Below are 25,699 nucleotides of genomic sequence, written 5' to 3' on the forward strand. Positions count from 1 at the left end.
TCTTATCCAGACATTAAACAGTGCTTTCCTGACAATATGGTTTTTAAATGCTTTATGTGCTTTGACCTTGTCATACCACAAATATGCATGCCACCCAAAAACATTATTAAAACCTTCTAAGTCCAGAATGTCCGTGTTTTCAAGAAGCAGCCATTCTCTCAGCCAACAAAATGCGGCTGATTCATAGTAAAGCTTAAGGTCTGGCAGGGCAAATCCACCTCTTTCTTTAGCATCAGTTAATATCTTGAATTTTATTCGAGGCTTCTTGCCATGCCAGACAAATCTAGAGATATCTCTCTGCCACTTCTGAAACAATCCATTTTGTCCAGAATTTGCAGTGTTTGAAACAAAAACAACATCCTTGGCAATACATTCATTTTTATCACAGCAATTCGGCCTAGCAATGATAACTTCAAATTTGACCATGTTTCTAAATCCTTTTTCACTTCCGTCCAACATTTTTCATAATTATCTTTAAATAAATTCACATTCTTAGCAGTCATATTAACCCCTAGGTATTTCACTTTCTTAACCAATGTTAGTCCTGTCTCCTTCTGAAACCTCTCTCTCTCAGCCACTGTTAGATTTTTCTCTAAAACCTTAGTTTTCATCTTATTCAAATTAAATCCCGCTACCTGACCAAATTCTTGAATCAATTCCAAAACTCTTTTGGTGCTAGATTCTGGCTCCTGTAATGTCAATACCAGATGCTTTCAATTTGTACTGTTTAGCTCCAACTTGTTATGCTTTTAATGGTCGCAGACTGCAAAATCAACAGCAACAGGAAGTGATGCTTTTCACAGTCCTTGTCTGCTAATCTCTGCAGATCATTATTTTGGGCCAGGAAACAAACACAAAACATGCAACTTTTTAACCACCCTAATGATCTTTTACTTATCTGTCATCACAGTGTTTTCTTTCTAACAGGAGTCTTGCTAGATGTCATTTCCATTCCAAGAGAATATGTAATTTCCATTCCAATAAAAATGACTGTACTCTGCCTGGCAAGGCGCACTCACAAACGCAGGAGTGCCCCCCCCTCCCAGCAGTGGTGCTGTGGGGTGACGCAAAACATCTTGTCATTTCAGGTTATTTTAGACCTTGGATTCTATGGTCTCATGGAGGAGCCCCTCTTTAGATGGTAAAGTTGCATTTCCCCCCACTTACATAGAAATGTGGTCAGCCAGTGTAGGAGTCCACATATCCAGAGTGTGGGGGTCAGGTGGGATTACTATGAGGAATTATAAAATATGCATCAAGCCATTGTGTCCACTATGAAAGCATGGCGCTGACTGGGTTCAATTCATTGACAATAATTTCTGATCAAATCCCACAAGCCTCTGCATTTCTGGCCATTTTCTCTACTGTTCATTTTCTACGCCTGACAGGCACGTATCAGCATTCTAAATACACAGGCCAGTTGCTTCATCAGGCATCCTGAGCCATAAAAGATAGTAGGTAGCTTCTTTGATGTAGTTTGTTAATCTTTAGATAGATCTTAAGGGCCAGTAAGAGTGTTCACAAAGAGATGGTAAATACTACCCAGCCTTCCTTTCTTTATTGCTGTTTATGACCTCTGGGTTTGCTGAATGCATTCTTCCTTTTTAGTTCTGTTTTATTTACCCCAGAAGTATGCATGCTTAAATTAGTTTTGCAGTGTAACTTTGTCCCCACGTGGGGTTTTTTGAAATGCTCAGAAGAAATCTGATTGGTTCTTACGAACACTGGGTAAAAAGTTCTTTTGTGAATAAAACGACCTGGGCCGGAGGGTGGACAGGAATTATTATTATACGCACTCCTCCCAGAGTCTTGCGTGTGTGTATTTTATCAGAGTCCAATCCTTCCTTTGCTTTGGGAACGCCACAGCCAGCAAATGTCAGGAGGTGTCCTGTGCATTCAGCTGAGTGGAAGCCCCCTGGACATCTGTCCCAAAGTCCTGCCCTGATGATGCCACTGCCACCCAGGAAGAGAGCCAGCAGCCTTTCTGCCTTGGCAACAGATGTCACTCACCTATCAGGCTGCATACAAACCGTGCATTTTTAAACCACTCCTCCCTACTGCCGCCACCAGAGAATCCTGGAAACCGCAGTTTGTTAAGGGTCCTTGGAAGTGTAGGGCTGCAAGAGGCAAATGATGGTCCCCAGGATTATTATGGGGGGGGGGGAGTCATGTGCTGTAAATATATGGTGTTTATGCAGCCTCAGAGAGAAATCTACACACACACATCATTCTGGTAAGAAGGCTAGTTGCAACATTTCCTCATTCTGACCCCTTCTTTCTCCCCAGCCACAGTTGAAGGGCGTACCCCTGCGTTCTCACACCCTGAGGGTTGCCAGCTTCTCAAGTGGTCGCTGTAGCTGCCTCTGCCTTTAATGATGACACCCTGATGTACAAACAGCCGCAAAATGGTTCTCAAAGGGTGTGGCGGGCCACACTTGGTGTGGAAGGAGAGGGTGGCAAGTGTGGCAAGAAGATTCAATAAACATTTAAAGATTTCAGTATAGTATAGTACAGTATAGTACAGTATAGTACAGTATAGCATAGTTTGTGTGTATACACACAACAACAACAACAACAACAGAAACAAAAACAGCATCCATGCCTCCCTTCAAGAGCACTGGCTATTCTTCTAAACTTCTCCACAACATATTGTTATGAACAGGGTTTTTCAACTTTGCCTGATATGAAAGGTCAGAAAAGTGAAGCTTCTTTGAGTTGATGAGATGAAAGTTTGCTTGTCTCAAATTAGACCGAATATAAATGAAATTTCCCGGCAAAAGCAAGCTCACACCTCTCATTCAGTTTGTATACATGCTTAAGGTACATAAGGCTTCTGTAAAATTAAATTTGGGGAAAGATTCATGTTCTTAGGTAGCTGCTCTGTTTTATACTCTGTGTGATCATATTATAAATAGTTGTGTCATGTGTTATAAATCACACGCTGTCAGGAGTTGTTTTCCATTGTATTTCTTATCAATGAAAAATTTGGTGCAGCACGAGCACATTTTTATTCTGAAGTGTGGCCCAGAGAAACTTTTCTGAGAACCACTACACTAACTGAAAATGTTTTATCTCCATAATGCAAACTTTTGACTGCCAGTTCTTCCATATATTAAGGCTGGTGGGACCTTCTGTGTGGCAAGCAAGCACTCTGCTTGCGGCTCTTTTGCACAATAAGCTGTTAGAAGCACAGGAGCGGGGGGGGGGGGGAGTGCACATGCGTGACTTGACTCGGCTGGGAGCCATTCTTCTTAACCAGGGAGATTCTGGGTGAGAGGCTGGAATGGAAGGATCTCTCAGTTTTGTTCCTCTGAGTTTTCTCATTTTTCTAGTCAGAAATTCAGTTCTCCACATTTTGCAGCAATCTACTTTTTTAAAAAATCCTATGAAAATTCACCTGCATTTTAATACGGCTTTCTTCTTCTTCTTCTTTTTTTGCAGTTTTGACTAATTTATGGACGTGATTCCCCACAATATTATGCATTTTTGCATGTTATTTTCACAAACGCCTTAATTTTTACGCACGCTTTCTCCTAATATATGCATTTTTGCTTGGAGAAGTGCATCGCAAGATCCAGAGAGGTGTGCACTGTGAAGGACAGATGCATTTCAGTTCTACTGTTCTGGAATGTGAGAATCTGATAGGTTCGGATTTAAACGTGAACCGAATCGAATTTCTCCACCCTTGCTGGGAGATGGTGAAGCAGTGACTTGTCAGTTTAAATTTATAGTATGATGTGTATAACTTGCTGTTGAAATGGAATACTGAGGATGAAACAGTAAAATCTGCTATGATAAAATGGGCACAAGATATTGGACATAACATTATGATGGCTGACTAGGAGCAGTTGTGGACCACAGGTATGAAATTTACGGCATGTAATGCCCTAAGAGAGAATATTATGAAAATGATGTACAGGTGGTACATGACCCCAGTCAAGCTTGTAAAAATTTATCATTTGCCCGATAATAAATGCTGGAAATGTAAAGAAACTGAAGATACATTCTTTCACCTTTGGTGGACGTGCCCAAGGATTAAGGCTTTCTGGGAGATGATTTATAATGAAATGAAAAAGGTATTTAAATATACTTTCTTGAAGAAACCAGAGGCCTTTCTCCTGGGCATGGTCAGCCAACTGGTGCCAAAGAAGAATAGAACTTTCTTTATGTACGCTACAGCAGCAGCAAGAATACTCATCGCAAAGCATCGGAAGACACAAGATCTATCCACCTTGGAAGAATGGCAGATGCAAGTAATGGACTATATGGAAATGGCGGAAATGACTGGCAGAATCCGAGACCAGGGAGAAGAGTTGGTGGAAGAAGATTGGAAGAAATTTAAAATCTATCCACAGAAACATTGTAAAATTTTTGAATGTTAATGACGTTGAAATAAAATGAAGTGGTTCTAGTAATAAGGTAAAATAAGAATATGCAAGAATGGATTGATATTAGACGAAAATTTGAAGCTATAATATGTGAGGATAAATAATTAAGGGTAAATTAAGAGGGTATGAATTTGCTGAACAAATTTTTAAATGGAATACAAAAAAGGGAGGTGTGAGGAAGTCAGGAAAATAAGTAAATGAATGGTAAGAAATTAAAAAGAGGGATTTTTATTTTTTATTTTTTATTTTTTTTCTATGTTAAATTTTGGTTTTGTATTTTTTGTGGTTTTTTTGTTAAAAATTTAATAAAATATCATTTAAAAAATAAATAAATTTATAGTATGATGAACTTACAAACAAGATTTGAGCTATGAGCAACAGAAGCAATTAGATTATAATATCATTATGATTTAATAGAAGACAGGGTGCAGCAGAAGCAGAAGGGGAGAAACAACATGGAAAACGGGGTGCCAAAATAAAATAAAAGACAAAATTGTGTTTTGATTGTACATGTTAAGAATGTTGAAACTTAATAAAATGTAATTGAAAAAAAGAAGAAGGCAGGAGCAGATTAATCTTTCTCTCTCTCTCTCTCTGCCTCTCCAAAACACTGATGACAAGTTTTGCAGGCAACATTCCTGTGCTCTGGGCTTTTGCTAACACAACAGCAGCACCTGTAAAGTATCTGGCAGCTCTTAAGTTGCTGACAGTGGCAGATCACACCAAGATACCGGCAGAATGACTTGATGTGCGTTCAGCCGACTTCCTCCCTGTGGCAGCAGCCCAGGCTTTTAAGACCCACACTGGTGAGAAGTGGGGTTGGCCTGAAAGTAGGCTTGTGGCTTTGTTACCGCCTGTGAGCGTGGTTCTCACATTCTTGCTGAAGAAGCAGAAGCGGAGTAGGGACAGCTGAAAAATGACTGTAGGACAGGGGCAGGGCATCTGCTTGGCATGCAGATGTTGCCAGGTTCGATTCCTGGCATCTCCTGGTAGGACTGAGAGAAGCCTCTGCCTAGAACCCTGGAGAGTTTTCTATACAGTGATACCTTGGTTATCAAATGCCTTGGTACTCAAACAACTTGCAACCCAAACACTGCAAACCTGGAAGTAAGTGTTCCAGTTTCCAAACATTTTTCGGAAGCCGAATGTGCTCCATTTTGAGTGCCACTTCTGATTTGAGTGCCACAATTCCATTTTGAGTGTTACGCTGATGTCTGTCTGCTTTTGCTATTTATTTTCTGTTTTTATGGCTCTTTTTTTGTTTTTGTGACTGTGTGGAACTCAGTTCAGCTACTGACCGATTGATTGATTGTGTGACTGCAGTACATTGTTTATTGCTTTCATTTTCAATGGTCTCGTTAGACAGTAAAATCCATTTAAATTGCTGTTTTAGGGGTTGTTTTTAAAAGTCTGTAACGGATTAATCCATTTGCATTACTTTCTATGGGAAACCATGCCTTGGTTTTGGAACGCTTTGGTTTTGGAACAGACTTCCAGAATGGATTAAGTTTGAGAACCAAGGTACCACTGTATTTCTATGAAAGATGATGTGATGATGGCGATGAAGACAGCTAGGCAATAGTGTAGGGTATTGTGTGTGTTGGTGTGTTGTTGTGGTGTGATATAAATGAGGATGATCTTAGTTGCGAGGCAAAACCTGTAGAACCTATTTCTACAGGGTTGCTTTGGCTGTTTTCCTGGTTATCATTCAATCGCTCACTGCTGTCGCTGTTGTTGTTTTGCATTTTGGACATGTATCATTCTCTCATTTTGTGGTTTTGTAAGATGTGGCTAAGGGGCGCGGGTGGTGCTGTGGGTTAAGCCACAGAGCCTAGGACTTGCTGATCAGAAGGTCGGTGGTTCAAATCCCCGTGACGGGGTGAGCTCCCGTTGCTCAGTCCCTGCTCCTGTCAACCTAGCAGTTCGAAAGCACCTCAAGTACAAGTAGATAAATAGGTACCGCTCCGGCGGAAAGGTAAACAGCGTTTCCGTGAGCTGCTCTGGTTCACCAGAAGCGACTTAGTCATGCTGGCCACATGACCCGGAAGCTGTACGCCGGCTCCCTCGGCCAATAAAGCGAGATGAGCGCTGCAACCCCAGAGTCGGCCACGACTGGACCTAATGGTCAGAGGTCCCTTACCTTTACCTTTAAGATGATACTATGTTTTACATTTTGTCTTTTAACTGCCCAGAGTTTATAAAGAAAAGCAGCACACAATTTTTCAACGTCCATGAGATGAGAGCATCTAGATGGCGGGGTTAGATGGCGGGGTGAGTGAATTGACCGGAGCTTCGTTGCACAGCTGAGATCTGAACTTGCATTTCTCATTGAAACGCTCCCCGGGCCAAACTGCATGTGATGTTAAACATGCGTTTTGGCATTGTGTAGATCTTTTAAAAAATGAAACAAAAAGTTGCAAATGTAACAGAAAGAAAAAAGTAAGAACGTTGGCTCACAATAATAAGAATAATCCATCAAATCTAATTTAAGCATACGTATTAATATAAGCCATCCATTTGTCCAAAAATAGATATCCAAATAAGACCAATGATAACAAAATTCTGTATATGTTCAAATGTAGAAAGAACAGTAAAGGTATTCAGACCACTGAATAATGGACACAGAGCATCCTTCTGATATTCACTCCATACATTTAAAGCCTGCTTGTAGCACTGTAACAGTCATGGCTTCCTCCAAAGAATCCTGGGAACTCTAGTTTGTTAAGAGTGCTCAAAGTTGTTAAGAGACCCTTCACTGAGATACAATTCCCAGCTGTCCCCCCGGCCCTTGCCAGAAATTGACAGCTCTGCTACAGATCAGGGTAAGATGGGAACACGTGGTAACCCCATCTGGGGGTTCTCCACACCTCTGAAGATAAGTGGAAGCAAACCTCAGGGAACAAGTAACTCCAGAAAAAAAACCAGCCTCTCCAAATGCATACCGTCAAGAAATAGCTACCGCTGAAAGCAGGAAGTCTCAATGGACATTCTGGCAAATCTGTAACTTGCACAATTATTAAAGTTGGCTGCTAATTCGGTTAGCAGAAGGAGGAACTAGGAAATCAAGACTATTAGGCCATCTAGCTTAGTATTTTTTTAATTTTTTTAATACTTTTATTTTGCTTTAAAAAAGTACATATAAATATAGACAACCAAAATTACAAAGGAAAATTCTTTAATAATAATGAAAACAACAAAAAAAAAACTACAAAAAATATCGAAGTACATGACACAGAACATATAGCTTAGTATTGTCCATACCTCAGGGGCAGGGAGCCTGAAGCTCTCCTGAGGCCCTTGGTCTAAATTTCCATCATCCACCTTCATTATTGACCATGGCACCTGGGCCAAGGGGTACTGCAGTCCTTGCAGGACTACAAATTAACTGCCTGTAGCTTAACATGGATTAGCAGCAGAGCTCCAGAATTTCAGACAGGTGTTTCCCCAAGTCCTTCTCAAAGATGCCAGAGATTGGACCTGGAAGCAAAGCGTGAGCTCTGCCCCTGGGCAAGCCTGAAGAAGCACTAGATCACCTGTCCACTTTAAAACCTTTGTGCCTCCTTTTTTATTTCTTCTCTTACATTCACATCCTGCCTTTCTTCTGTCAAGGAACCCAGAGCATTGCCCATGGGGTTCCTAGGCGGTCTCCCATCCAGGCACTGACCAGAGCTAAACCTGCTTAGCTTTACCAAGGTAGCAGCCTCATGTAACTACACACCATGCCCTAGAACTCTCCAATAAAACTGTCTCTCTCTCACACACGCAACATGCAGCAAGCAATTCACCCCAGCAATTCCCAAACCTGCAAAGGTCCAATCTGCCCATCCTACCTAAACATGATATCTGTGCCAGCAGACTTTCTCTCCAGTCTCAGTCAAGACAGAGAATTCCACTTGAACCAATTCCGACCTACCTTGAAGAGCCAAGCTGATCAGCAGTGTCAGAAAGTAGACTGGAAGGTGTAGGCCAGGCATCCTGGGTGGTGGCGGCAGCAGCAGCAGCGGCTTAAACGGTTCAAGAGCTTATTTTCTGGAGGGCATGACTAGCAGGAAGGCACCAGATGAATAGTTTGATCAAGCCAAGAGACAGATTCAAGAGGAGCAAGCGGCTATGGCAGAAGATGAAGGAGACTGGGGAAGAGGTGAGACTCTTAAGCTTCCAAATCTCAAAACTGTACTGCTACTTTCGCTCCCCCACGTGGTACGAAAAGCAAAGGGTATGATGTGGGCAGGAGAGGAAACGTGGGTGATGAAAGACTCTGAATATGCATATGCGCGAGGGGTGGCACCTGCGCAATGAGGGAAGGAGTTACACTAATGCAACCACACACACACACACACACACACACACACACACACTCTGCCGTGACTTTGGCATCTGATCACACTGCGAATGGACCTATAAGACTGGCCAGATAGGCATCATGGACTTGAGCAAAGAACTCCCAAACGTTTAATGTTCATTTCAAGGCTATAGATGTTTCCTGAATGACAAATCATCTACAGAGAGAAGTCTTACAACAGTGCTACACACTGCTGTGTGTGTGTGTGTGTGTGTGTGTGTGTGAGAGAGAGAGAGAGAGAGAGAGAGAGAGAGAGAGAGAGAGAGAGATGGGGGAAACGGAAGTTGGCAATTTGTTTCAAAAATACATGTAAGAGTGAGTGGAGGAAAAGGCAATGTGGTTGTGGGTAGAAGACTTTTCAGCAGAAAAACTGCCAGAGGGGGACAGGGTTGAAAGTTCCTCCTCCTACAAAAGTCTTCTGAGGTTGAGTGCAGCCTCTGTGGCCGTAATGTGTTAAAAAACAAAAATAAAACACAAGAAAGGGGAAACAAGAACTTATGGGAATAGCGATCAGGTGGCAAACAGGTGAGAGTCTTTGCAGTCATGGTTTACTTGAGTAAAGGAAATAATGTTATCCGAATGTTTGACTCAACACAGCAGAGTGCTAAAAGGGCAAAGTAACAAATACAAATTTCTGCGTATATGGTCTTTGATTCTTGAGTATCACAGCCACGTTTTGCTATGGAGAGATCAACTTCGAGAACAAACTGTTTTTTTGTGTGTACTTTTATGATGCTAACTGTGTTTGATGAATTGTACTCCATGTTTTTTGTGTTCATTATTCTCCTGCGAAAATCAATAAAATACCTATTTCAAAACAAGGAAACAGGCTTGCAAATGTCTCAAGCAATAGACATGGAGTATAGCAGACTGGTGCCCCTCCCCTCAAGAAAACCCCACCAACTCACTTGCTCCTTTGCCTCATGTCAAGGCAGCCCCACTCACCTGCCAAAGCCACTGGTAAGTTTACATCCCTGGCAGGGGCTTATGGGTGTAGCTAGGCAGAGGGCAATAATATCCACAAATATTACTGAAAAGCATTGAAATTACTCAATTATCTGAGGTTCTAACCCCCCAGCCAAAGCATACCTCTCCCAGTAGAAGCCTGCCCCCCGTAATGTCGTCTTCATGGGATGATTTCCTAAAAGCTCAACAACTTTGGCTGCCCCCCCCCCCCAAATTCCTGGCTACACATCCATGCATAGGCTGATGAGAGTGATTTGTGTATAGCACGTATGCCCTGCCCCTTTAGCCAAAATAGTTTTTGGAGCGGTTTACAATAATTGGATCTAAGGCAGTTTTGGCTCTGAGGCTCTCCTCCCCCCCCCCCCAGTTTAAACTTTAGAATGAGAAGCCAGCGTTAAATTAGTGAAATTAGCACCTGTTACAAATAATGGCCCAAGGATGAAGGCACATGTTATTAAAGATCTGGTGAATACATTGTCCTAACAAAATAAAAATAAAAAATTCCTTCCAGTAGCACCTTAGAGACCAACTAAGTTAGTTATTGGTGCTACTGGAAGGAATTTTTATTTTATTTTGTTTCGACTATGGCAGACCAACATGGCTACCTACCTGTAACTAGAACATTGTCCTAAGTTTCATGACAGAAGAAAGGACAACAGAGATGGAAGAAAATAAACAAATGAAATTACAGGTACAGTATTTTGGGTGCAGGAGTCCCCTGTTTACTAAGCGTTCAACCCGATCTGTTTGTAGGGAGCTCAGGCATCGCTGCATCCAAGCAAGTGCTTTCCAACCCTTCCCAGTGCACTTTTCCATCACTTTCCTTATCGCAGAAAATCTGATCCTTTGGGTTTGCTGTGCAAAACTCCCCAAGCAAACTATAATGGCAAAACCTGAACTTAAGGTAAAGGGACCCCTGACCATTAGGTCCAGTCGTAGCCGACTCTGGGGTTCCGGCGCTCATCTCGCTTTATTGGCTGAGGGAGCCGGCCTACAGCTTCCGGGTCATGTGGCCAGCATGACTAAGCCGCTTCTGGTGAACCAGAGCAGCGCACGAAAACACCGTTTACCTTCCCGCCGGAGCGGTACCTATTTATCTACTTGTACTTCAGGTGCTTTCGAACTGCTAGGTTGGCAGGAGCAGGGACCAAGCAACGGGAGCTCACCCCGTCGCAGGGATTTGAACCGCCGACCTTCCGATCAGCAAATCCTAGGCTCTGTGGTTTAACCCACAGCGCCACCTGCATCCCGTAAACTGGCACATTAACTTGAGTCCCACCTGGAAATCGCAACAGTCTGGAAGGCCCCATTTACATGTGCTTTAGTTGCATCCAGTGCTGAATAGCGGCAGACACTCTGCATGGTGGGTCTGGCTTCAAAAAATAAAAAATAAAATGTGGGGTGGGGGAGCAGCAGAAATTCAGCTGGAGCAAAATCTGTGGATTCCACCAATCACACACAGACACAGCAGATATATGGCTTGCTTGCCTATTTCCTGTGTTCTGCATTAGTACAGGGAGAGCAGGAGCCCCCTAGAGGCTGGGTGGGGAACAGACACAATACAGAAGTAAGCTGGGAGAGAGCCAATGCAGAGGCTCAAAGGCTTTCTTTTTTCTTTTCTGGGCCACACTTTCAGTATCAAAATTGCTCACAACACACAGGTTTATTTTTATCGATAAGAAATATATTGGAAAACAAAAAGAATCACCTTAGCAGTGCATGATTTGTAGCACAGAACACAGCTGCTTTATAATATGATCACAGCAGGGCCCGATTTAGGTTTGATGAGACCCTAAACTACTGAAGATAATGAGGCCCTTTATATGTCCAGCTGTCCTTTGTCAACAACAAATTGTCGCTGTTGAATATATGCTATATGGTAATTTATCGACGTACTAGGTATCTAAAGCCATTTGCACATAATAAAATACATATTTTACCAGTGATGTTTTAGGGAGTAGGCTAGCAGGCAGGGCCCATTACTTACATCATAGGAGCCTACACAACACAAAACACTGTTGTTGTATGTAGGTGTTGGGTTTTTTTATCTTATATTTTGGAAATGTACATCCAGTTGTTTTTTTTCCTTTAAATTTTTTGGGGGCCCCAAGAGTGTGGGGCCTTAAGCTATAGCTTGCTTACCTTATACGTAAATCCGGCACTAGATCATGGGGCATCCAGAAAGTATAAAACAACACATAAGAACATGAATCATTCCCAAAATATAATTATAAACGAGCCTCTTACATATGTACGGTACCTTAAGTAAGTATACAAACTCTGAGAGGTGTGAGCTTGCTTTCGCCGGGTAATCTCCTTTATATTATGTCTAACTCTCCTCATCCACACAAAAAAGTTGTTCTCTTGTCTGATCTTGATTTGATTATGATTTCAATAATGATTTTATTTTTTTGTGAAATAAAGCATGTGCATGCATGCTCATCTGCGCATGTGTGATGCCTGTCTCAAATGTCCACACCATTTTTAAGTACAAATTAAATGTGGCTTAAGTTTTCTAGTTGGACTGAACCTGGTTAGAGGGGAAAACACACCAAACAGCAGTATTTGCCAAAGTCTGATACGGCTTGTGGCTAAACGCCATGCAAATGCAGCTTCGAAAACCATTACAGGGAGCCCACTGAATGCAGAGTAAGTGGCAATGGGAATGTACCCAAAGCCTCTCTTCTGTGTGTGCTTGTTTCATAAGCCCCCTTGAAGACTGTTTTTTTGTGAGGAAATGGGTCGCAGCAAGGGGGCGAGAAGTGACCTCAGTCACCATGTGCAAGCTTGTCCCATGAGCATAAGAGCTGAGGAAAAGGCAGTGCGTCAGTCAGCTCCCACACAACCTTCCAAGCAGCGATATTTTAACTTGAAATGTGTGCTACCCACAGGTGGAAGGAAAGGAGGGAAACGAAAATAGGCCAGCCAATGGGAGATGACGATGCTCTGATACGGGTGCAGATCTGGCTTCCTGTTTCACCGCCACAGGAAGTTGGTGTTTGAGCCAACAAGGTGCACACTGACATCCCTGCAGCGTCTCCTCCGTACAACTAGAGACCAATTATGGTAAGAAACCCGTAAGATAGACTTTCTTTTGCCTTTCTTCCTTTGCGTTGTTTTCTTTTGAGTCTCTCTCTGAACACCTTGGAAGGACCAGACAGTGGGACGCCTCCTCCTGACGCTATCTTTCTTGTCTGCCTCAGGACAAAGATTACGTTGGATTTGCAACTCTGCCCACCCAAGTCCACAGAAAGTCCGTAAAGAAGGGGTTTGACTTCACTCTGATGGTTGCAGGTAACATGTTGAAAATACCCACTTTCTCCATCTTTACCAGCTCCAACACCTCTGAATGCATCTAGACACACCCCCTGCGGCTCTCTTTCCTTTCCATGCTATTGTCATGCAAAATGAAGAGGTGCACTTAAGTGTTGGATTTTGCATGGTTCAGACCAGGTTCTGGAAGAGACTCTGGCTTGCGCACCAAGTGCAGCCATTCAGACCTCTCTGCATGGTCCTCAGGGCACTCCCCCTCCTCCTCGTCCCTGACTGGGCTTTGAACACCACACATGCTTTTTATTTGACCAAAGGTGGATTTAGGGGAGCACGACTGGTTCCCCCACACTGGGTGCCGAGCTGAGAGGGTGCTGCAGGGCGCTCTGCAACAATGACAAACAACGGCAGGCGAGTTGGGGGGAGGGGAGGGCACTGAAATTTGGCGTCGCACAAGGCGCTGCTGAAGTGTTTTTTTTAAAATTAATTTTCAAAAATTCAAAACAGACAAACATACAGACAAACATACATACATACATACATACATACATACATACATACATCCTGTTTAAATCTTGGTAACATTATTAAGTGACTTCCTCAAATCCCCTTGGTTGAATTTCATTATATATCATTTTAACAGTTTTCCAAAAACGATTTTCTCAAAAAAATTACTTGATCACTTAACATCTTTCATTCTTTCTAATTTAGCTTTAAACATCTTAAGTCTTATCCTTACATATTTTAATCCTAAGCCTATCTATGATTTGCAAGCTTTTCCAATTAAGTTATCTTAACATATTTAGCTAAATAGTCTTTAAATTTCATCCATTCTTCCTGATACTCCTCCTCCTTTTGGTGGCGCTGCTGAAATTTTAAAGCCCAAGGTCTGCCATTGCTTTGACCTGTGATCGAGCCTTTTGGTTGTCTGGATAGAGAAGAGTGGGTGAGTGTGGTTGTGTAGAAGCTAACCTACTATACAGTGGTAGCATTCACATGAATGGCTCGGCCCACTTTTGTCTCTGGCCTGCCCACCATTGGCTGGTGGACCCTGAAAGTGTGACCAGAAGCGATTGCCCTGAAAAAAGGTGCCCAGCTCCCTGGTCAAAGCACTGATGGCGACTGATCAGTGGGCAATTTGGCTGCCTTTTGTTCCAAGCCACACTAGAATCTATCTTGAGACACATCCACTTCTTAGTGTCATAGGAGAGGCGAGTCTCTCAGGCCTGCTCCTCGAACCCACTAGGACTGGCTTCCTCCACCTCAGCCCTCCAGATGTTTTTGGGCTACAACTCCAATGATCCCTAGCTAGCAGGACCAGTGGTCAAGGACACTGGGAATTGTAGTCTCAAAACATCTGGAGGGCCGAGGTTGAGGAAGCCTGCACTAGGATATATTCTGCTTCCAGAGGTAGGGACAGAAATCAGAATCCTGACTAGGGCTGGACAGACCAGTCTGTTTCCAGACCGTGTTAAATTACTATGTTTATTCATAAATTCATTTTTGTACCACTGCTGCATTAATCTACATTTAGAAAAAAACAACAACACCCGTATGATTTGTTTAAATGATAAGTAAATTTGTACTTTATCTCACTGTAAGCATTTCTAAACTGTCTTATTTTTTAAAAATATGCACTTTCAAGTTGGTGCATTTTTTGAGCCAAGGACTGTATTACCAAATTTGGAGACATAACTGAAAGATGATCAGTACAGGAGGCATCCGTTGAGGTCAGGAATTCATAGAAATAAAATCCCTCAAGCATCTCCAGACCTGAAAACCAGAAAACTAGTCTCTCAGGCTTATTCCTGTCTTAATCAAGTTCCTCCAAGTTCAAGGATCATCAGCTGATACTTTCACGTTCATTCATCCAATAGGAGAATCTGGGCTGGGAAAATCCACTCTTGTCAATAGCCTCTTCTTGACAGATCTATACAAGGACCGGATAGTTCCGGATGCACAAGGTAAGGACTGCTGGCAGCTCCAGTCTGCAGTGTTTTTGGATGGGGTGGGGAGAGCTGAGAGTGTGACCCCAGCACTATTACTGCCCTGCCTCCCCCACTTCACAGGCAGGATCCCCCAGACTTTGGAAATTGTCAAGCATGCAGTAGACATTGAAGAAAGGGGAGTGAAAGTGAAATTGACGGTGATCGATACCCCAGGATTTGGAGACGCAGTGGACAATACTGAGTGGTAAGAGGCCAGCTGGATGTATTCCTGTGCCCCAGTTCTGAAGAAGCACAGGGATGAATAAGGTGCTATAGCAGGGAAGGTGGGATCTGGGAACCAGATCTGGGGGATCAAGGATTCATGGGTGGGAAGTGGGTCCAAATTTAGGAGTGCTGAAAGCCAATATTTATTGGTTCTTTGAGAGTAAAGTGAAGAAAGCATATCTTGTCTACTTTTGAAAGCCCAAAGGATGGAGGATGAGGAAAGAGTTCATACATGCATGTTCAGCACCCAATTATAACATCTAGTGCAGAAGTGGGCAGGTGGCAGGAGGGGGGAAAGCAGTATATGAAAGAGAAATAAGAGGAGGGCAGTGAGGAAGAGAAAAGAAAGGTCCCACCCACTTCTTGTATATAATCCTTGGCAAGATTATCCTGGAGGACATGTGGCCGTTGACCGAAAAAAGGGTTGCCCACCCTATTCCAATGACTGGTTTTCACTGTAGAGCAAGCACCACAGACAGTTGGTTTGCATTGAGACCTCAAACCATGACTTACGTTAACTGTTTCAGATGTTGCAAGCAAATAACAGTGTGTGCCCCTACTTTCTTCCCCTCCTTATCTTGAGAACTCCCAGATTCTGTTGCAAGCAGTGGCCTTTGAGAGCGAAGCAATGGGCCAAACCATAGTTTTCGGATTCAGATGTGATGCCAACCAAACTGGGCTTAAGATCCTGGTTTGGTGGACAAACTATAGCTCACATGCCACAGGAAACCATGGTTTGTTGTTATGCCTCAGATAGAACTTTGATGTCCTATGACATTCCCTCAGACAACAGGCAAGTGATGTGTGTCTATGTGGAAGTAGCTGATCTTCCTCCTGGCCTTTAAAGATCAATCCAGGCTCTAGTCCCCCTCATTACGTAAATGTAGCTAAGGAAACTAGGATTCGGTGGGGGGGGGTGTATGATTCTGACTAGCAATGGGGCCTTCTCACCACCTCATCCCCCTTTCTTCTCCTACCTGGTTTCTACTGCAGCTGGAAGCCAATTGCCCACTACATTGATTCCCAGTTTGAGCAGTACTTTCGAGATGAGAGCGGCTTGGACCGCAAGAACATTCAGGATGGGCGTGTCCACTGCTGTCTCTATGTCCTGTCACCCTTTGGACACGGGTAAGATGTGTGGAGCTTTAGGGTGTGGCCATAGGGAATCAGGATCATGTCTTTCAGTGCTTGAAAGGATAGCAGCTCTCCATGGTTTTTATTCCCAGCACCTAGTTCATTGCTGAGAGCCAGTGTGGCGTAGTGGTTAAGAGCGGAAGACTCGTAATCTGGGGAACCAGGTTCGCGCCTCCGGTCCTCCACATGCAGCTGCTGGGTGACCTTGGGCTAGTCACACTTCTCTGAAGTCTCTCAGCCCCACTCACCTCACAGAGTGTTTGTTGTGGGGGAGGAAGGGAAAGGAGATTGTTAGCCGCTTTGAGACTCCTTTGGGTAGTGATAAAGCGGGATATCAAATCCAAACTCTTCTTCTTCTTCTGGGATGAGTGGCAGCATAATAAAGTGCCACTGAGCATGTGCCAACTTCCTTTAGTGCTGACGGCCCAGCTTATCAGCACAAACCTGGCAGCCAGATCTTAAGTGGGCTGGAATGCTGATTGTTTTTTAATGTTTTTATTAAAAAATGAAATGAATGGTAAGAGGGGGCAGTCACAATTCAACACAAATTGTGCAAACAAGCCCAGCTTCGAGACTCCAGGGGTTAGTGGGGGTAGGAGGCAGAACTGCTAGGGGCTCTGAAAGGAGGGGTCAAGGATTTTGATCCCGCTCCTCCTCCACAGGCTCCGCCCCCTGGACATTGTATTCCTCCGAGCCATCCATGACAAAGTCAATATTGTGCCGGTGATTGGAAAGGCGGACAGCTTGACTCCAACAGAGGTGAAACGCAAGAAAGAGAAGGTGAGAAAGGGGAAGGGCCACCGTAGCTCAGCTGGAAGAGCATCTGCTTTGCATGCAGAAGGTCCCAGGTTCAATCCCCAGCCTCTCCAGGTAGACTCCCTAGCTGAAACCCTGGAGAGTCTCTGTCAATCAATGTAGACGATACTGAGCTGGATGGACCAATGGCCTGGCACCATGTGGGGCAGCCCCCGATGTTCCTGTGGGAGGCGTTTGAAAGGGGTGTTGCAGGGGAAACTCATATATGCTGGGTTGGAACAGATGAATGCAGCAAGTAGCTCACTTGTCTGAAGTAAACACCTCACTGTAAGGATATGGAGTCTCCAGTACTCTCTACAGGAAATCTCACTGCCATACCTGCACCTCTGGAGCCAATTTCTTCACACACCCCACTGCTAGTCCTGTCCTCTGCTGGCTATTTTAGCTCTACATTTTGATTCCTTTGGACATACAGATCCGGCAGGAGTTAGAGGAAAACGGAATCAATATCTACGAGTTTCCTGACTGTGACTCGGATGAAGACGAAGAGTTCAAAGCTCAGGATGCGGAGATGAAGGTGAGGAGCTCTGGTTTGGTCTTCCCTCTGAGAGGGAGAAGTGTCGGGTGGGATGGAAAAGGTGGAGCAATAATGGGCCTCATTGGCCTTCTTCCTGCAGCAAAGCATCCCCTTTGCCGTAATTGGATCCAGTCAGGTGGTCAAGGAGTCGAAGGACAAAGTGTTCCGGGGACGGCAATATCCTTGGGGGACAGTGGAAGGTAAGTTGCATTAAAAGGGCACTCAGCAGAGGGCGCTGTGTCAAAGGAAGTTACTGATCTCGACTTCCTATTTCCCCCACCCCACCCCCTAGTGGAAAACGCGGCTCACTGCGACTTCCTCAAGCTTCGGAACATGCTGATTCAAACCCATATGCAGGACTTAAAGGATGTGACCCACGAAGTCCATTACGAAAACTACCGCGCGCAGTGCATTCAGAGTCTGACCAGACCTGGGGCACGAGACCGCAGCAGCCGCGCGTAAGCAGATTCTGTTTTCTGTAAGGGAAGAGGATTTGGGCAGGCCAGGGCAGAGGGCCAAGTTGTGAGGTGAACCAAGAGGCTGGAGGGAGTCTGGTTAATTTAAGACAAGAAAATGGTCATAAAACGGAACTGCGCACACTCCACACTGATATAGCCTTTAAAAAGACAAGTTCTATCCAGCAAATACTGAAGAGTAAGTTGGCAGGTCCCAGTTCCTTTGCTTAACTCCCTACTGGCAATTTAACAAAGTGCTTTTAAGGCAGATGTGGGAAACCTTTGCCCATCCAGATGTTGCTGAACTACAGCTCCCGTCATCCCAGGTCCTACCTTGCTAGGCTTGATGGGAGTCTTAGTTCAGCAACATCTGGAGGGCCAAAGGTTCCTCACATCCTGGCTTAAGGACTGGGGGAAAGAGCTGCGAGGGAACGTGTTAGTTATGCTTCAGGTAGGGGTACATATGTAGCCCACTCCCTGCTTGCAGGCAGGGCGGAATGTGCTGCATGCACTAGCATGCTGTTTGTTCATGGTTAACCAGGAATTCTGCCTTACACCCATTATCTTCCTGCCATGCTACATTCACTCTTTGTCACTATGCTGCACTGCTTTATGGGTATGATCCAGTGAACATAGCAAGCTGCCTTGCGCAGAGTCCAGCCATTTGTCCGTCTAGCTCAGCAATGCCCTGCACCCATTGTTCTTCAGCCTGGGGTCCCCAGATATTGTTGGGCTGCTCCCAGTCAGCTTAGCCAGTGGTCAGGGCTGATGGGAATTGTTGTCCAGCTATGACTGGGCACCCCAGGTTGAAGAACGCTCGTCTACACTGCCTGGGAGTAGCTTTCCAGAGTTTCAGGCAGGGTTCTCCGCCAGCTTTACCTGGAGACGCCGGGGATTGAACCCATGACCTTCCACATGGAAGGCAGGTGTGCTCTACCCCTGGGCTACAGCCTTTCCCCAGAGCTAATGTACAAGCAGGAGCCAGGATCTTCCCATGTCCTATCACCAGCTCTCTTTCGCCTCCCTAGGAAACTGTCACGTCAAAGTGCCACTGAGCTGCCACTCCTGCCTCTGGCCGAGACGGAGAAATTAATTCGCGAGAAAGACGAGGAGGTGAGTCTTTGCACGTTTTAAGGCTTTGTGTTTGTGTTTTCCCTTGGAGCTAGCAGTTGCTGACCCTGTCCGATGTTAGATTTGAGTCCTTCAGCAGCTGCATCTTAGCACTTGGCAAGCGATACAAAAAAGGTGGGTCCACCCCAAAGGCAAGTGCAACTTCAGCATCTCTTGTCTCTCTTTGTCCAGCTCCGTCGGATGCAGGAAATGCTGCAGAAGATGCAGGCACAGATGCTGCAGAGCAAAGGGGAGCAGTGTGACAACCTCTGAAAGGCAGCAGAGCTCCTTTCCCACAGTGCTATGAGAATCCCGATGGAAAGAGACTTTATTCTGCTTTTATGTGGCCAAATCAGGGGGCCACACTGGTAATGGAAATGAAAGAGTTAAGTGTTGGTGGGTATACTATGTATTTGAGAGAGAAAACCCCTGTGGACCTCCAGCCGTTATTGGACTACAACTCCCAACATCCCTGATCTTTGCCCGTGCTAGTTGAGGCTGATGGGAGTTGGAGTCCCCACAACATGCAGAGGGCCACAGGTCCCCCAACCCTGGCTTAAGAAATTATCACATTGGATAACCTGTCTATCATATATTTTATATATATATATATATATATATATATATATATATATATATATATATACACACACACACCTGTCTATCATATTATATATATATATATATATATATATATATATATATATATATATATGTGTGTGTGTGTGTGTGTGTGTGTATATATGTATCCCTTCTTTCTCCAACCCCCTCGCTCCACCACTGTCCACTGACTGTTTTAGTATCTTTCAATAAGACACAATGACCGACTGCTCAATGGAAATAAAATGTATTTTACAAGGCTGAAGACTGGCTTCCTAACAGATCTCCAAATCATTTGTATGCATCTACTTTCCCACAAACTATCATGCACAAAATATTTATCTCCAAAGAAGCCTGTCATCAAACAGATGCTCCTCTACGGATTCCTATTTTCACTTCCACTTGATCTATTTATTCAGGATTATTTCTCCAGACAAATTTAACTGTGACAGACAAAAGTACTCAGCAACAAAAGTGCTGCACTATTATTTGAAACGTGGGCCATGAGGTCACGTGGATAGCTGAAAAACTGGGCAGCGGATGAGGCCTCAAGGAGACAATACTAAAACAAGTCATTTTTTCAGAATAAAAAAATTGTAACTCTTAAGCTCTCAATGTAATGCTGTAACCAAAAAAGCCAATATGGTTGTTGATTGGTCGTACAACAACGCAGCCTGAAAAATATATAGTCTATCAGGAGCTGAAGGCCGTGTACGTATTAAAATGAAAACAGCCACAGGAGACTGCCAGTTTGAGCAGAGGAAGGACCCTGGCAAGGGTCCCCGCTCCAACCATTTCCCTGCTTAAAGGGGCTTCTCAAGCTGCTCTTACACCCATGGGGGAAATGCATCTCTTCCACACACACCAATGGACAGTGGGGAAAAAGCTTGAGGAAAAATTCAGGTGCAAAGCAGCCCTAACCTCCCATTAGTCAGTTCAAACAGGCAGCTTCCCACGGCTTCTTTTCTTAAAAAACAAAAACTAAGATGGAGGCATCTAACTGGGCCGTAGTCAGGAGGCCAAGTGTATAGAAGGCCCTTGTCAGTTTCACATCTGAGGGAAAGTCATAATGCCTGTGTAGAGTGAAGGGGCTTCCCCCACAGACTAGTCACTTTCAATTCCCCTGCCAGATACGGCTCCCTTCCTCACTGGGGTCAGCATCGTCTAAACCTTCAAAAACATAAAAGGAGAGAGAGGAAATAATGGCAGCACCCTTCCCTTACAGACTAGTCATTTTCAATTCCCCTGCCAGATACGGCTCCCTTCCTCACTGGGGTCAGCATCGTCTAAACCTTCAAAAACATAAAAGGAGAGAGAGGAAATAATGGCAGCACCCTTCCCTCCCCACATCGCTCCCTTTGCATTAGCGCTTTCTAGACTCCTCTCACAAAAGACTACGACGAAGTAGAGGCCTGCTTTGAGGCGCTGCCCTGCCTGAGGCCTGAAGCCCCAGCGCCATTTGAGTCCCCGCAGCTTGTGTCCGGAGGACGGGAGCCTCCCAAGGCCACACAAAAGTTTTCTCCCCTCGCTGCTCCGGAAGAAGCAGCAGCACTGTCCTGTTGCTTCTCGTATTCGGTGTATTTCTTGGATGACCCATAAACTCGCTCAGCCGGGTATTTGAGGCGGTTCTTCCCTATCTTGCGGAGGGCGGCCGAGGGAAGGTCCACGCGGCACTTGTCCGCCAGAGCCACCAGGTAGATGAGGACATCGCTGAGCTCGTCGGAGAGGGCTTCGCACTCTGGCGCCGTCCAGCCCGGGAGGCCTTCGGGGGCTTCTTCCCGCCACTGGCTAAAGGGCAACAGGGGAGAAACGATGGCATGAGGAGGGGAAGGAGCTAAGAAGGGATTCGAAGCTTCCAAAGGGAAGTCATGGTGGTTTGTTGCAGCAAAGCCAGCAAAGGCTCTTGGGACACCTTAAAGCAGGAGAGAGGCACCTGAGGGCTGACTGCACCCACTAGGCCTCTCTGCCTCGCTCTTGGAACTCTGCTTAGGCCTCACCCTCTCCCCCCAGCCTCCTTGAGAGGTTTTGCCTGGCTCAAATGTGTCCTTGAACACCAACCATGCCTCTTGAAGGGCAGAGAGAGATGCGTGTAGACATTAACCTACGTTACGAAGATAAAATTTAGACTGACTGCTCTGCCTACTTTTGTCTCTGGGAAAGGGGAATGCGGCTCTAGGGCTGAAAAGGGGTCCACCCCGCCACCATCTTAAAGGCTAACAACTTTACTGTGGTGTAAGCTTTCGTCAACTGCAGACCACTCCCTCAGATGCATGAAGTGTTACCCTGAGTGCCCAGATACTGATAAGCTGGAACGTGTGCAGAGGACAACCAAGATGATCAAGGGCCTGGAAACCAAGCCTTATGAGGAACAGTTGAAGGAGCTGGGTATGTTTAGCCTGGAAAAGAATCATAGAACTGTAGGGTTGGAAGAGACCCTTGGGGTCATCTAGTTCAATGCAGGAATCTCAACTAAAGCATTCATAACAGGCCACCCAACCTCTGCTTAAAAGCGTCCAAGGAAGGAGAGTCCACAACCTCCATAGGGAAACCGTTCCACTGAGACTGAGAGGAGATATGATAGCCATCTTCAAATATCTCAAGGGGCTGTTCCATGGAAGATGGAGCAAATTTGTTCTCTCCTGCTCTGGAGGACAGGCCTCGAACCAACGGATTCAATTACAAGAAAGATTCTGACTAAACATCAGGAATAACGTTCTGACAGTAAGAGCTGTTTGACAGTGGAACAGACTACCTCTGGAGGTGGTGCCAGCTGATGTAGTTGTAGTCCAACAACCTCTGGAGGGCACCAGGTTGGCAAAGGCTGGATCAGATGATCGCCAAGAACCCTTCTGATTCTATGAAAGCACCTTTAGGCCTATACCCTCTCCTCTCCTTCCCTTCCCTCCCCAAAATACTGCCCGTGGGGGCTCTCTCTGCAATCCCGTCACCCGTACTCACAAGAGCTCTGCCAGCTCCCCAACCTCCCCGACGAGGGCAAGCAGCAGATTCCGAGGTTGGTGGTACTTCCCCCAGCCACGCTCAGCTGTGAAACCAGACTGGAGTCTTCGGCTGTGGGAGAGACAGAGAGGTGAAATGGGGTTTATGCTGTGTTCAGCAGAGGCTGGTCCATTAGGGCAAAGGAGGCACTGCCACAGCAGCTTCAGACTTGCTCTTGGCTAGTCTCCACTTGCCTGCCACTTTACTTAAAACCAGTTGGGATGGCTCCACCTAAAGTGGCTCTGGCGCCACCCACTGTTAGTCTCCCCACCTTCTGCCCTACCAGTCCCAAACGGCACCAATGACCCCTGTACATTGGTCCAGATTTGGGGGTGGGAAGGAGGAGAGGGTGAAGTTATAATCAACCATAAATGTGGGGCCTGTGAGGTGGGAAGAGAGAAAGGAAGGTGTCTCACATGTCTTCCAAGGTAGGCTCAGCGCTGAACTGAAACGCCTCTGCTGAATTTCCGTTCCTGTTCTTCACCAACACCTCATCCATTTCTTCCTCTTTTGCCTTTGGTGAAGTGGCCGATGGGAACAATGCCTGGCAAAGGAAGTCACGGTAACTGTGCGCCTTCATTCCAACCAACTAGTAAGGATTTTTTCCCCATCAGTTTGCTATTGGCAGTTTAAAATTGTTGAGATTGGGCGTTGCGAGCTAAACCTGGCAGCTATTTTAGGTCAAGCACTAATCTGTTCCCTGCTGGCCAAAAGCCCCACTTGTCCCCAAAAAGTATAGGCTAAATAAATAAATAAATATAATAATAAGAATAAGAATAATAGAACATGCTATACTGTACTTATATACTTCTATGCATACCCATAGGATATTTCTATCCACAGGATATTCTGGAGGTACATATATACACAATACCGATAAGATATTCTGGATATGCTTCCAGAAACCCTGGAATTACAACTCACATAACACATTTCTGCTCACAGAGACACAACCCTCTCATAGGACATCTCCTGTTTGTTACCTCTGTCCTCCTAGGCATGGTGGCTCCAGTACCAGAATGCTTCAGGTCACCAAGCCCATCTTCAGCCGCAGGCACAGAACAGCCTGGAGGCAAATGCTTCTGATGCTCAGCCGTGGCCATGTGCAGCCGAAGGTCAGAGTAGCCAGCAAGGATCGTACCCTTGCAGAACCTGCAGGCGGCTTTGCCATTGTCTCCTGCCACGGGGCAAAGCCAGACCTTCAGATCCTCCTCTTCCTCCCAGTCTCTGCAATACTTTCCCTCACTGGCAGACCTCTTCGATGATGCCATGATTGACCAGGCCTGAAAGAGATGCGGGGAGAGAAGCTCGCTGAACAAAGTGGTTGTTAGCAGCAAAGGATAAAGAATGTAGCCGAAGCTTCATTCACACCATACATTTAAAGCCTTGTGATACCACTTTAAGCAGTCACGGCTTCCCCCAAAGAATTATGGGAGCTGTAGTTCATTAAGGGTGCTGAGAGTTGTTAGGAGACCCCTATTCCCCTCCAAGTGTTACAATTTCCAGGGTAGTTTAAAGACCAATCCCTCTTCACAGGGAACTCTGAGAATGGCAACTCCTGTGCCTTTTCCAACATGTGAACACTGTCTGCAGGTTGTATCCAAACAAGTTATACTCAGAGTAGACCCAATGAATTTAACGGACCTAAGTCAGTTATGTCTATTCATTTCAATGGGTCTTCCCAGAATATGACTGATGTTGGCTAAATCTCTGGCTGCATTATGCACCGTACATGTAAAACACTTCCCTCCAAAGAGTCCTGGGAACTTGTAGCGTAATCCTCGCTGAGCAACAATTCCATGCACCCTTAACAAACTACACTTCCCAGGATGATTTGGGAGAAGTCACGTGCTTCAAACTTATGCCACCTACACAGAACTCTGTGGCTTCTCTGCTGCAGGCACATAGGTGGTTGTAGGTCATCACATCTGTGTGCGTCCCCCCCACCCAGAATTAGAATTTATTCTAAGCCAATACTCTCCAGTGCTGAGCTGCATAAAGTCTGCTTTCAGTACCACGGCTCACGCCCTGAAAAAAAACAGAAGTGAGCGCACATCACTTGAGCATGTGCAGAAGGCTCTTTCCCTCGCCCTTAAGAAACCACAGGAAACCCCCCTGGTACACACACACACACCTCTCTGGGTATTAATATTTTAATGTTTCAATATTTTAATGTTGTATTTTAATCTTGTTTTTAAGTGGTATTCATTCAACTTGTTTTTAGTATTGCTTGTTAGCCGCCCTGAGCCCGGCCTTGGCTGGGGAGGGCGGGGTATTAATAATAATAATAATAATAATAATAATAATAATAATAATAATAATAATTCTCTGCAACTCTCATGCCTGGCTCTCAACGAAAGCAAAGCAACATACACAGCCTACCTGGGCTCCAAAGGACAACAGCGGAAGCAGGACCCGTCCCCTCCTAACAAGCCACGCGCATTTTCCCGGGTTCAGGGCAGGAAAGCCAACCCACCATCGCCACTGAGCTGGGCTCTGGTAGGGTACAAAGGGTGTGACGAACGCAGCTGCGGCCCAATCAAAGGTGGCTGGTGGAAGGCGAGCGGAATACTGCAACCAATCAAAAAGAGCAGAGGGTCGCGCCCAATCGGAGGAGAGGCAACAAATAGCGAGTGTAGCAGGAAGAGGCGCCGGGATAAAGAGTCATAAATATGCAAAGAAGCGGCCGGCTCCTGGAGTTACAGGAAAAGAAAAATCCGGATTAGCTTTATATATATCTGCTGTATATCGACCACAACAATATCATAAACTAAAACTAAATAAGCAAATAAAAATAATATAAGAAATATAATAGGTTCAATATTGTACACAAAATACAGGCATATATATATGGGAGGAAACTGCGTGAAAGGCGCGGTTTCTTCTCGCAG

The 25,699-nt window shown here is 45.0% G+C and overlaps 3 protein-coding genes across 3 annotated transcripts in view; 1 reads left to right on the forward strand and 2 right to left on the reverse strand.

Annotated features, from left to right (window-relative positions):
• Positions 1-8,669, reverse strand: part of ITGAL (integrin subunit alpha L) — a 46,076-nt gene extending 37,407 nt beyond the window's left edge. The window contains exon 1 of the mRNA XM_081836655.1: positions 8,302-8,669. Within this exon, the coding sequence (XP_081692781.1) occupies positions 8,302-8,362 (61 nt within the window). The 5' untranslated portion in view covers positions 8,363-8,669. The remainder of the gene's footprint in view (positions 1-8,301) is intronic.
• Positions 8,670-11,244: 2,575 nt separating this feature from the next.
• SEPTIN1 (septin 1) lies at positions 11,245-19,801 on the forward strand. Its single transcript, XM_081837251.1, has 12 exons — positions 11,245-11,357; positions 12,588-12,762; positions 12,900-12,990; positions 14,844-14,930; positions 15,036-15,159; positions 16,173-16,307; positions 16,976-17,093; positions 17,545-17,646; positions 17,747-17,846; positions 17,939-18,104; positions 19,130-19,214; positions 19,404-19,801. Exons 2-12 carry the CDS (start codon positions 12,760-12,762, stop codon positions 19,482-19,484), a joined length of 1,092 nt encoding a protein of 363 aa, XP_081693377.1. The 5' UTR covers positions 11,245-11,357; positions 12,588-12,759; the 3' UTR covers positions 19,485-19,801.
• Positions 19,802-21,029: 1,228 nt separating this feature from the next.
• DCTPP1 (dCTP pyrophosphatase 1) lies at positions 21,030-25,337 on the reverse strand. The gene is made up of 5 exons (XM_081834993.1): positions 25,191-25,337; positions 23,792-24,091; positions 23,225-23,352; positions 22,770-22,880; positions 21,030-21,599 (listed from the first exon to the last, which is right to left on the reverse strand). The coding sequence occupies exons 2-5, from the start codon at positions 24,077-24,079 to the stop codon at positions 21,206-21,208; spliced, it is 921 nt and encodes a 306-aa protein (XP_081691119.1). The 5' UTR covers positions 24,080-24,091; positions 25,191-25,337; the 3' UTR covers positions 21,030-21,205.
• Between the last annotated feature and the right edge of the window lie 362 nt (positions 25,338-25,699).

This window comes from Podarcis erhardii, assembly GCF_964252035.2.
Source record: "Podarcis erhardii genome assembly, chromosome: 13".
NCBI lineage: Eukaryota > Metazoa > Chordata > Lepidosauria > Squamata > Lacertidae > Podarcis > Podarcis erhardii.

What these genes read in the sequence shown, in the direction of transcription:
- SEPTIN1 (XM_081837251.1), top strand. An exon ending in TGAAACGCAAGAAAGAGAAG is followed by an intron (nt 17,094 to 17,544) that starts GTGAGAAAGGGG and finishes TTGGACATACAG; the next exon opens with ATCCGGCAGGAGTTAGAGGA. An exon ending in CGAGACCGCAGCAGCCGCGC is followed by an intron (nt 18,105 to 19,129) that starts GTAAGCAGATTC and finishes TCGCCTCCCTAG; the next exon opens with GAAACTGTCACGTCAAAGTG.
- DCTPP1 (XM_081834993.1), bottom strand. Translation starts at nt 24,079, where the DNA reads ATGGCATCATCGAAGAGGTCTGCCAGTGAGGGAAAGTATTGCAGAGAC. An exon ending in CCATGCCTAGGAGGACAGAG is followed by an intron (nt 23,353 to 23,791) that starts GTAACAAACAGG and finishes TTCCTTTGCCAG; the next exon opens with GCATTGTTCCCATCGGCCAC. An exon ending in GGGGAGCTGGCAGAGCTCTT is followed by an intron (nt 21,600 to 22,769) that starts GTGAGTACGGGT and finishes GTTGCCCTTTAG; the next exon opens with CCAGTGGCGGGAAGAAGCCC.